The 13,348-nt window shown below is 34.9% G+C and overlaps 1 protein-coding gene across 1 annotated transcript in view; it reads right to left on the bottom strand.

Moving 5' to 3' along the window:
- Nucleotides 1-4,284: 4,284 nt before the first annotated feature.
- GRM8 (glutamate metabotropic receptor 8) overlaps nt 4,285-13,348 on the bottom strand; it is a 366,995-nt gene continuing 357,931 nt past the window's right edge. Inside the window, exon 11 of the mRNA XM_053465208.1 lies at nt 4,285-4,812. Within this exon, the coding sequence (XP_053321183.1) occupies nt 4,763-4,812 (50 nt within the window). The 3' untranslated portion in view covers nt 4,285-4,762. The remainder of the gene's footprint in view (nt 4,813-13,348) is intronic.

Here is a 13,348-nt window from a genome sequence, read left to right on the forward strand (position 1 = left end):
ACAGTATTTAATTGCTTGAGAATGCTTGCCATGTTTGCTGTAATGGTTCCTTAAAATTAGCCAGCAGGGGCTCTGTTATTGGTTCTTCCTTGGTATGAACAGAAGAAAAAAAAGCATTTAAGATTTCGGCTTTCTCTCTGTCCTCACTAACCAAGTTTCCGGTTTCAGATAATAAAGGACCAACACATTCTCTACCTTTAACTTTTTGCCTTTTACAAAAATGGCAAAAATGAAAGTGTGTATAGCATAATATTACACATAACACACAACACAAGGTGGAAAAAACTAGGTACTCTCAGTAGCTGCAAGGTTGCATATTCCTATTTCATTAAAAACACTACATGCTACTGACCCCAGATCAGTGGGAGACTTTATTCACTATGCCTCTTGTTAACACACCCTTTATTACCGAAATTCAAGCCCTTGTGGGTGGAAGCCATTGATGGATGTCCATTAGACAGTGCCAACGCCACTCAAGAAGCTGCAATCATGGGGGTATTACATGCTGAACTGTTAACCCTGAACATAATTTCTTCCCATTCCCCTCAAGTTGTGTTGGGCCCCATCCGGGCTGCGGATCCGCACGTCTTTAGTTTACCTTGCCTTGCTATAGTTTCTCTAGTCTTGCTACGGTTTTCCGGCCTTTAATCACCAAAAATGAACAAACTACCAAAAATGGTATATGTACAGTGATACGTGCACTATACATATATAAACACCAAAAGCTAATGTAAGGAGAGCATGTAAAGAGAAAAAGGTATATACAAAGTAAATCTTTATTATACAGTATGATTTAAATACATATAAAAAATATATAATAAAAAAGCATCTCGGCACCAAGACACATATAGGAAGGTACCTATGAACAAGGGCACAGGACTACAGGAACTAGGATGGAAATACGTATGTATATAAAGGCACAAATAAGAAACACAAGGATGACCACAGCAATAAAGTAAAAAGGAACAAACGAAATAACATACAGCAATGGTACATCAGTGCTCAAAAGTAAATAACCAAACCTAGAAACAAGTCTGAAAACAGCAAAAAAGCCTGGTGATAAATGGTGCCAAGTCCAAACGTACCAACCCCAACGGACGTTTTGCTGCAATGAGCTTTGTCAGGGGGCGTTTTTTTTGCTGTTTTCAGCCTTGTTTCTAGGTTTGGTTATTTACTTTTGAGCACTGATGTACCATTGCTGTATGTTATTTCATTTGTTCCTTTTTACTTTATTGCTGTTGTCATCCTTGCGTTTCTTATTTGTGCCTTTCTATACATACGTATTTCCCTCCTAGTTCCTGTAGTCCTGTGCCCTTGTTCATAGGTGCCTTCCTATATGTGTCTTGGTGCAGAGATGCTTTTTTATTATATATTTTTTATATGTATTTAAATCATATTGTTTAATAAAGATTTACTTTGTATATACCTTTTTCTCTTTACGTGCTCTCCTTACATTAGGTTTTGGTTTTCCTGCCTTTGCAGTACTCCATTCCTGGATGTCCCTATGTTCTGTCCTGTACCTCTGATTCCTTGCTTCCAGTCTTGCTCTTTGCTTTAGCTCTGTTTCCTTTATAAGGTGTGCCCCACCTGTGTGTTCCGTTTGTCCCAGTGTGCAGTCTACAGGTATGTCTCTCATTGCTATGTGCCTGGGTTTCATGTTTAGTTTGTTTAGTATCACTGTCAGCAGGGATTAGGGATTAGGGATTAAAACTCACACCCAATTACCCTTCCTAATACATTTTCAGAATCTGAGGTTTCTGCTTTGGATGACCATCTACAACATCTTCAATCAGTGTGGTCATCTGTATACATAGCATTACGTGCCTCACTTCTGATACCTTTTTATTTGCATTTGGTTTACTAACATTTCTTTTTCAAGGATTGTCTACAATACTTGGTTCACTAGCCTGAATATCGTCAGAGGAACAATCCTGGGTGTCTCTCGCTGATTTTCACTTTCTACTTCTCTGCAATGCGTTTCATGCCCAATTTCCTGACCTACCCAGAGGTCCTGGTTTTTGTCCTTTGGACAATACTTGAGGAGGGGGTACTGTCAGGATTTACCTCCACAGCTGCAAGGTCCTGTGACGCACCCCTGTCCTGACAGAGGCCTGACTCAAGAGTAGACTGCGTCCAGGTCTTACTTGCAGTGAGCACTCATGTGATCTCAGAAATAGTTAAAGGGAAGATCATGCTGGATAGGAAATGCTCTTTAGGTTGAAATACTAGTAAGGATATAAGATGTAAGAGCGAGACTCGAATGTATGATAAGATATAACATGTGTGCATACCGACATTAATAAAATGTATGATTTACAAAGAAATAGAAAATGTTTATAAATAGGAGACACCTGAGTGCACAAGACAGCTTACATATTTAAATTTCCACATAAATGAAATTTAGATCGATAAAAATGCAATGAGACACAAGGGGGAATGAGTTCAATACATAGTAGAGAAGTAAATAAAACATGCTGCTGAGTGCTGACAACTGAAATCATTACACAGACAGAGGGCAATCTGTGTATTCCACATGGAAGCTTTCTTTAGTAGGATGCTTTTTACGGTGGACCAAATAAATAGATGGGTCAATGGTCTATAAAAACAGTATTTATATGCATTTACCTACAGCCAATAAATCCAGCAAAATGCCAAAAAATAAATAAAAACAAACAAACCTCAAAAGCTTCACAGAAAAGTTATTTGATACTTAGTTAAGCAAAAGTACTTTTTCAATTTTGGAAAGGACAGACATTAGGAAGTGTTCATCCAGGAAACACCATCTTAAAAAAAGGCAGGTTATCGTACCCATTTCAGATGTCCACAATGGGACCCCACTTGTTGGGGCCTGGGATAGAAGTGGGGCACAGCTGACATTTCTGACTTTTGTGAGCTATGGATGCAACAGTACAAACCTCTATCAGTTTCACAGCAAGGTGGGCAGGTCAAAGAAGAACAGTGGTTCTCCCCAACTAGTCCATGGTCCACATTGCCCACAAAAGTTGGAGAATGGATCATCTCCACAGAACAGCGCCTGGAAATTGTGACAGTCCTGATGTCGTATGGGATATGATAGACTGCTTAGACTCAATACTAAAAGGTTAAAACAACTTCCAGAAAAGACCAACATTTACTCTTATGTGCTGGGGAATACATTGTATTAAAAATAAGAGGTTATCTTAGGAAAGCTACTATAAAAATGCATGTGCGGGTCTTTGCCACTCATAAAACATTGATAACTTTGTGGCCTGTTTTTATGAGATCTCATATATTTTCCTTTTTTATGAAGGTATCGTGGAAAAATATTTTAATCAATATATTTGAGACGTATAATCTAAATGTCTCAATTACTGAGTGTTAATTAATAATATGATCTTCTTGGTGTATTTAATTTAAGGTTAGAATTTAAAGTTAGAAAACCAATACAAACTAGTAGAAAATTTGACTAATAAGATGACCCAGCATTTCAAACGACTTCCTTGAGATAAGTCGTGGGAAAAGTTATACGCTGATTTGGACATAATGAAAAAGGATTGTACTTATAATAATGTAAATAGTAAAATGATAAGAAATATAATTGTTTTCAGTGGGGCTTACATAAAAATATTGTCTCTCAGTCCATTAAGTCAGTTTGTGTCACTATGTGGGAAAAAGGTGAATCTAAACTGTCTTATAACATTAAAACATCAGCTCATCTCAAGATCTGTACAATGTGTGAAATTATACAAACGTATAAATACAACTTACGAATACAAACTTATAAATGTACACTTAAAGTATCATATAAACAATATAAACCCTAATAATGGCTGGCAATGTTTATTTTTTTCAATGGATCTATCAACTGGGACAACAGAAATAATTGCACTAGGACCACAGGAACATTGGACATTAGAAGGCCACACACACATCAGACAGGGCTGTTTTTGGTGTTTTACTCATCTAGGCTGCAGCAAGCCATACATGCAGTATGTAGGCCAGTCCCTTATATGACTCCTTGTAAAGCACTTTGCATGACAACCAGACCATGAATAATTTGCACATGTAAAATATGGCCAGTATGCTTTGCAACGCTTCAAGTACTACATGTAGATATCAGTTAAACAAAACATTACATTACCCAGAAAATGTTCAATATAATGTAAATGACTTGGCAGATAAAATATTTTTTCCTCCATATTCTTCCTTGCCTGAGATTCTGGAAAATGGTTTACTGTTAGCTCTAGTCCAAACAAAGTACACTTTTGTAAAACTTTAAAAAAAAAAGAAAAACAAGTCTCACCATTTGCAAAACATTCCTTTATTGTTAGAAATATCTTTTTGTAGAAAAATTTGCATGCTTAAACCATTGCATTTATGTAACACAACCCAGGGCATCATGTCAATCAGCCATTACAATGCACAAACTCATTTCCTATACAGGTAGAACAATATAGGACAGGAATGAAAACTCACACAAATCACAAAAAGTACTTACAATTATGGTGTAACATATGACAGTTTTTTTTTCCTTTTTTTGTTTTTCATTCAATGGGGTTTTAGCTGTGAAGAATAGGATTTATTCTATCAGCGACACAATAATTTTCTTTTCCTTTGTCTGCTTTTATTTAAAATATTTTAACACTTTTATTTTTTAAAAATAAATCCATCATTTTCTGTTATTGATATCTTTTACATTTATATTTAATTTTTCAGTAATGTTCTCTGGCTGAATTACAGAATTGTTGATCAGAAAACCTTTGGTGTTATGTCTTGTCCAATTTCAGATTGCATGATTGCTGTAGCTGACATATGTGGTCTTTGTAGATGAAGCTATAAAAAAAGCAAAAAAGGTTATTAGTTATAATATCCCTACTGGAGGCAACCACATTTTCCTTATTTTCTCTGACCTTTCACCCATGCATATGTCGCAATATTTATTAGTTGACATTTTTGATTTTTATCTTTTAAATTTCTGGCATATCTTTCTACTTCAGAGTTTTTTCTTACTGAAAAGGCAATATAAAATGTTTTCTTTTTTAATCAGTGTATAATCAGCTAATATAGTTGAAAATTCTTTACTCTTGAGGTGGGTATATTTTTACATTAAATAGAATCCAATTAATGTATGTTCCTCCCAGGAATTCATGTAAGCTTGAATCCGTCACACCACATCAATTCAGCAGAATTTGATGGAAGAATCCAGGTCACAAATATTTGTACTAATAAAAATGGGTACACTCCAAAGGAGAAATAAATTGCAATTTAGAACTGTTGAAGGCTTTAAAAATGTCTATCAATGCATTGGTAATATTCCTTTATTAACAAGCTATTTTTGTGTATTCACATTTAATGTTGCACATTTTATAGCACTATTACAAAAATAAGAAAACCAAAAGTTAACATTAACATTTTACTGGGAAATAATTAAAATTGTTGCTAAATAATAATAATTATTATTATTATTATTAATATTGTTATTGACACTAACACCAATGGGTACTATGATTAACTTTCCATTATTATATCATAGAATCTGATGTGTCTCGAGGATTTAAACAGCATTGTCATGCAAACGAAGACCATCTCACATCCATGATAACCAAATATTTTTACTATCATTCTAGATGAAAGCGCAAATAATGATATAAATGGTATACTAATAACTCATTCCTATCAAATACAGACATGCAGCTTATGTTACTGTATTATACATACAGAATAGTTCAATAAAAGCATTATTTATTTTTTTTACATTTAAGTGAACATTGTACCAAACATTTTGCAAGCTTTATTTCATGTTGTATCCTCTAGACAAGTAGAAGTGGCAAGAGTGCTCAAGGTAGGTGATTCTAATGTGAATATAATTATTGTCTACCTTTTCCATCTCTAGTATTGCAAACAATAACACCTGGAACATTCCCCATTGGTGTTTGCATGCTTTGTATAACATGCTTCTCCCCGACACAAATAACTTTTACGAGGAGTTATCCCAAAGTTTCATGTAACCTTTAACCTATTATTTGTTAGCTTTATGCTTAATATTGTAGCATTGATTAATACTTGGAATTCGTCTAGACATTTATAACACCATGAATTACCACAGATGTATTATTACATGGTAGATGCCGATGAAAAACTATTTTGCTAAGGAGTCAGTAAACAACAAACTGAAGCTTGGGACAGATTGCAGAAAGGGTTCTAGGAAAAATTGTAATATTAAGGACTTGTTAACAAAAGAGAGCTAGCACTGTAAGCAATACATTTCAAAATATTGTGTTTTTATATAATGTTTTCAGACTGTATATTTGCCATGTGTTTAGGCTCTGTTATTTTAGCCCAATCTATTGCAGAAATAACCTGACTCCTTATTATAGTCTATTGTGTGGTAAGCAATAGAATAATTCAGTGTTAAATACCCAGAGGTTCACTATAATTAATGAAAGTCTGAAGATGAAATCATTTTATTGGATAAGCTTTATTAGAATTGCCATAAACAGTAAGTTCAGTGCATTGCTCAGCTGGGAAAGTCACCAAAATACACAGGATTGTCTACAATGGCATCCACGTGGCCTGTGGGTAAACAATGTTTTACAGCTGTTTAATACATCACAAAGTAAACTACTTGATAAGGCAACTATGGTAAGGAAATTGTGTTTAGGAAGTTTCACTTATTAACCCCTTCGTGACAATGGCTGATTTTATTTTTTGTACCCTTCATGAGAATGGCTGTTTTAATTTCTGCGGTCCTTGTGTTTAGCTGTAATTTTCTTCTTTCCCGTTTACTGAACCCACACAAGTTATATATTGTTTTTTTTTTTTTCAGGACAAGAAGGGCTTTCTTTAGATGTCATTATTTTGATTGTATCGTATCATTTACTATAAAAAAAAAGTATAAAATACGGTGAAAAATTTAGAAAAAAAAGAAATTTTTCTGACTTTTACTTGAAAAATCTTTTACTCATCTATAAAAGCTAATGAAAAACCTGCTAAATAGATTCTACTATTTGTCCTGAGTTTAGAAATACCCAATGTTTTTATGTTTTTTTTTGCTTTTTTCTGCATGTTATGGGGCAATAAGTACAATTAGCGTTTTGCTATTTCAAAACCATTTTTTTCCAAATCTGATAATTCTTCCCCATGTGCTATTCCGGGTATCTTTGAAGCCGTCTAATGCAATTTACCCCAATTCAAACCATACATATATTTTTTTTTTTTTTTTTTTTATTTTAGATACAAAAACTACAAAAACATATAAAAGACAATAACTTACAGTACATTAGCAGCATATGAAATTGCTTATTGCTGGTCATCGTTAGGTCTCTATTATATATAGAGGTCTATATAATTTCTTAATTCAGTCTAGCTACAATTTATCTATGAATGCGTGTGACAAATATGGACAACATTATGGACATAAAAATGGCACCTGTAAGGTCATTTCATGTATGTATCTCCAAAGTGGGTTAGTCTTCTCTCCTCTGATTTGTAAATATTTATAAGGTAAGTCTTCCCCATATTTCCCAGTATTTATGCATAAGCCCATTAGCTCTATAATAACCATATTCCATATTCTTTTGATTAAGAATCTGATTTTTAACATATATCCAGAAAATTATCTTTTTTTGCCTCCAGTTTCTAGCTATAACTACCAGCATCGCTAGGATCACATGATCTATCAGATTTTTTTGTTTTGCCGGAATCATCTCCCAATCTTGGAGTAGTAATGCTCTAATTGGTGACTTGTCTATCTGTTTCTCTGCTAGACAAGATATGATATTAAATATCTTGTCCCAGCACTCCGTTATTTTGGTGCACGACCACCAGATATGAATCCATGTTCCCTCGGCTCCTTGACATCTCCAGCATAGATTTTGTTTTGCTGGATTTATCTTATGGAGCCTTTCTGGGATCATATACCATCTATTTACAAATTTAAAATAGATCTCCTGTAGGTTTAAACAGTGGACATCAAACCATATATTTTTGAAGACTAGACACCCCAGGGTATTTCAAATGCTAGTATTTTAGCTATTTCCATGCACTAATTCTACCACCAGTATTTGTCAAACTTTGTGGTAGTCATTTTTTTGTGTCTTTTTTTTAATTTTAATTCATGTATGAATTAACAGGTCCTGGTATAAGTCACTGTCACACAACATCCATATGTGTGTTCAGTAACATCTCCTGAGTACAGTGATACCACCCATGCATGGGTTTGCATGGCTGTTTTAGGACAAAAAGGGCCGCATTTGGGGCATGTTCATTTTTCAATGTTGAACTTTGACATCTGGCGATCCACTGCTTATCTCCTGGCCAATTCAGTGTGCCCTATAAAACCACATATTTTTGAAAACTAGACACCCCAGGGTATTTCAAATACTGGTATTTTAACTCTTTGGATTCACACAGTGGTATTTTTGTGTGTATTTTTCCCACACACGTTGTACTTTAGGTATGAATTAACAGGTCCTGGTATATGACACTGTCACATATGTGTTCAGCAACATCTCCTGAGTACAGTGATACCCCACATGCATGGGGTTGTCGGGTTGTGAAGTCCACATTCATTTTTTCAAAGTAGACACCCCATGGACATATAACATGCCAGTATTTTAACTCTTTCCATGTGAGAAAATAAAGCAAAGCACTAATTTCAGGACTTATATATATATATATATATATATATATATATATATATATATATATATATATATATATATATATGTATGTATATATATATATATATATATATGTATGTATATATATATATATATATGTATATATATATATATATATATATATATATATATATATATATATATATATATATAGTTTTCTGTTTTTTTGGAACTGCAAGGTTCTTTTTTTAACTTTTTTTTAAAAAATTATTAATTTTTTTACATTTATTTTACTAATCACATTGTGATTAGAAAGCTAGGCTCCATTGACTTGCATGGTTGAATGCAGTACCTGTATTCAAACTGCAAGGGGAGCCAGAGTTCTCAGGAGGGTCTGGAGAGACCCTCCTGAGAACTATTTTCAAATCTTTTCTTTTCCTGGGGTGGGTGTTCGGTGTCGCTGAATGCCTCGCTCTTTTAAAACGGGCTTCCGCCGCCATACAGTGTATGGCAGACGTTGATGCCCCGGGAGGGGCCAGACACGGCCCCTGATGCCGATCTCGGTGTTGCTGAATGCCTTGACATCGAGGCATTACAGCAACACTGTTTGAAGTCATGACAGTCCTGGCACTTCAATTGTCATCAAGGGGTTAATAAGCAATATACTGTATTCACAGACTATTAAAGAAATAACACTGCCACGTGAGTATAGCTGAGCCAAACTGTGATCTTGCATTGTGATATTCTAAAGAAAGTTTCTTGCTAATTTGCTTTACTCTTTAATGTGTTTTGTTTAGTGACAAACCTCTTTTACAACAAAGGTTAATTGAGGTCTGCTCAGTTAACTGAAATGTAGCTATTTGTAAATCTCTGTTGCTGGAAGGCATCCAAATTAAGTGCTAAGAAATTGATTTGAGTATTGATCACATTCTAATTTGCCTTAAAGTAGTATTTTTCTCTTTCTTTACTGTCACATTTTTGGTTGCTTGAAGATAAAAATAAACATAATGCAGGATTCTAACCTACTGTGGCATTTTGAGTCTACAATTTTAAAACATTAGAAGGGTAATGACTGATGCAATGACTGATTTGGATTATTGTTCCAAACATAACTAAAGTTGTTACAATACCACTTCTCTTCCTACATGTATAGCACAACACTACACCTGTGACAGACAACGGGGTGTTAGAATATTTTCTCTCTTCACATTGTCCCTTTCACACTCTATCTCTTTCTCCTCATCCTTCCATCACAGTCTTCCAGCCACTCATGAAATTAAAATACTCACACCCTTGTCAAATCCCATCTGCATTAGAACTCCTTGTTAACTAGCCTCTGCTGCCTTTCACCACTCTGATCCATTCTGAAGAGACCTGCCTAATAGTCTCTGTTGTCCTCCTGTGCCAATCACCTTACTGGTCCCCAATGCTATTAATTACATTGCACTTAACACTACACCCCTATATCTGTTATCTATGCTATCTATGCTCTAACAACTTCTCACAAACCAATCCCACGCCTTACCTTTTGCATCTCCAGGATTTCAATTGTGCCATTTGCATTATTTGCAAATCAAACTTTAAACAAACTGCATTCTGTTTCCCCACCCTCAAGATCTACAGTCTGCCTTCTTCTACTCATAACCTACTCTCTACAATTAAGTCACCCTTGTCCTAGCAGTCCCTTTCTTTTTTGCCCACAACCTCTTAATAGATTGTACAATCACATTCTTCTATATAAGTGTATCTTAATTTCTGTTCATGTTTGTATATTGTCAGTTTATTTTAAGATTTTTTATTCTCACTGTAATTGTGCTATGGAATTTGCTGATACCCTCTTAATAAAAAGTAATATAACAATATACCGTATTTCCCCATGTATAAGATGCACCTTTTTTAGAAAAATTTTCTTTTTACTAAAAAGGGGACCGGAAAGGGGACCTGCTGCTTACCTGTTTTGCTCAGCAGCGTCTCTTGATCCGCCACGGCAACACAGGAACCCAGTGGAGTCACGTGAATGCACATTGCATCACATGACTCCGCTCAGTTCCTGTTCCTGCTCGAGCAAGGCAGAGGGGAAACAGCGGCCCACATGGAAGTCTGCGAGCGGCAGCAGAAGATCTGCAGTTCAGGTAAGGTGGGGAAGTAAATGAATGAATGAATGTATGTGTGTGTGTGTGTTAGCATGGATCCGTGTGTAGGGGGCACAGGGAGGCTGAAAGTGATGTGCATGTACTGGCTGCCTGAGCATGATAGGAGTGTGATTGCTAACAATTCCTAGCAGCTAACATCAATCACATTCATATCATGCCCAGGCAGCCAGTACAATAACTTTATGTAATATTTTTTTACAAAAAATTCCCGCCCCCAAAATTAAGGTGCGTCTTATACTTGGGGAAATACGGTAGTTCCAAACAGAATTGTTCAGAATACCTGACTCATTATGAAGGGATCTGAGGCTGTGTCTGAGTCTTTAGATAAAGTTGTAAATATGGTCTTATCACCTGTCCAATCTGCAGAAACATTACTTCGGTTGCTATGATGATATGACCACTTTCCAAACATTGCAACACAATGACGTTTTACACATAGCTACTAGAGTTCTACTTTGTTTATTGAGATCACATGGTGTGTTTGCCATCTACCAGGAAGCACATTCACGTTTACAGCTACTTGAATAGACACAAAATGGTAGACTGCTTGAATAGAAGCAGAATCTAAGACATGGTTAGATTAACTGATTGAAAAAAAAAGACCAGCTAAACAATGTCTTAACGCCACTGACTATACTGGCCTAGAAAAACATTCAAATAGTAGAACATGGTGCTGTAGTTTAGGAAATAATGATAATATAAATAAATATTGAGAGAAATGTGCTTTGTATAAATAGGTTTAAGTTTTTCTCTTTTTTATGAAACGTATTGTTTTTGCCTTGTTTTTGCATGAATCTTAATTCATGTATTATACATCGCGGTCATCATTTTCATGGCACTTGTTATAAGCAATGTAGATAGAACTATTAAATGCAAAATTTTGATGAGATCATATATATTATATAATTACTAGATCTGCCGTATATTCTTCTCTGAATGTCATACTGTGCTCATAAACTTGGGAAGGCAGATTTTCTGCCAAGAGCAGCTGTTTCATAAATTATGCATTATAGCTTAAAGAACAGAAGTCTAAATGCATAGCTTAGATTAAAGGGGTAAGTCTCATACATGAAGCTTTGCTACAAAAAATAATAATAAAAAATATAAATTACGTTATGAAAAATATACAGTATTTAAAAATACTATGAAATGTAAATGTTATAAAATTATGTTTTCCTAAACTGATGTTGTGGTTTTTAGCATGTATAAATAAGAAAATCATTGGGTGTGTAGACACTGGGCATTTAAAACTGGAAACAAAAGAAACAGATTTAATCAAATTTTTTGTAGTTTCTGGTAATAAAGGAATGCACCTGTACAAGGGTTTGCCTCCAGCATTCAATGTTATTTCATTGCTTGCAACAGTTGCTATAGTATTATGGGCTATTAATTATTAAGGTAAAACTGGACATTTCTGAGGCAATGTTTTTAATTTTGAGCAATTTGGATGCACAAATGTTTCTGTTTTTTGTTGACAAGTAAAACTATTACAATTAGCTGAGACTAATACACAGCCTACATATTATTAAAATTGACCATTAAGAGTCAAAACATTTTACATTTAACTCTAACTATCAAAATGCCTCCGCAAAGTATTAGTGAATTTTTGAGAAAAAGGTTTCCTTATGCCATATGCATTAATGATGCCTGAATCTCTGGGTAACACAAATGTTAATAGATAACCATCTTTTCTTTGGTTCTGTGTGTTCTTACCCACTTTGCTACACTACAGTACCTATTTTAGATTACCTGGTATTTGATCTCTTGCTTGTCTTCTGGATTACTCTGTTTGCTTTTACGCTTGACCTCTTGCTTGACCCTCTCTTTGGATTATTGCCACCTGCCTTGAACTTTTGGACTATTTTTGATTTTGTCTGCTGCTTCTGTCTAGGGGTCCTGCTTATTTACTACTGCAGACCACCTGATATGGATACCTGACAAGAGGTAGCACCTCCTGCTTCAAGCTACTGCTGCAACCCTGATAGCAAGACATAGATTCTAGCAACCCAACAGAAAATTTATTTAATTTAACCTTTTCATTATTAGGGTTTTATACGTCCTGTAGGTAGAGCAGTGCGAAAATGGCAAGGAAGAAGTTAAAACTACAGATTCACCTCACAGTTTGATGATTTAAAAGGTTACTATTCCTTATCTAGTGGTAACATAGTAATTAAATAGTAGCAACTCTGATTAAGATCTGAACTAAAAAATAAGGAAGAGACCATATAAGGAGGCCATCATCAAGAGACGAGAGGAGTCTAAAAAGTTAATTATGCTCCCATTACGCTCCGTAAAAAGAGAAAAGAGCCAGATGCACGTTTCGCTAACAGTTATCTTCGTCAGGGCCTCTGGGCTGTTTTAGTAGTGCAAAATAGGCTCAAATAACTTCTACATGTGTCACAAATCATTTGTATAAACTGTGTACAGAAATAGTCCCTTAACCTTTTTTGCATTATTTTACAGAAAATCTTTAATTGGTCGTTTTTAATTGGTCGTTTTTGATGTCCCTATATAGCCCATCTAGAATGGCAGTTGTATGTGCTGTGAGTTTCATCATGAATTAAAAAACAAAACATTCCTCACATCGTTATAATT

Source organism: Spea bombifrons, chromosome 4 (genome assembly GCF_027358695.1).
Source record: "Spea bombifrons isolate aSpeBom1 chromosome 4, aSpeBom1.2.pri, whole genome shotgun sequence".
Taxonomy (NCBI): domain Eukaryota; kingdom Metazoa; phylum Chordata; class Amphibia; order Anura; family Pelobatidae; genus Spea; species Spea bombifrons.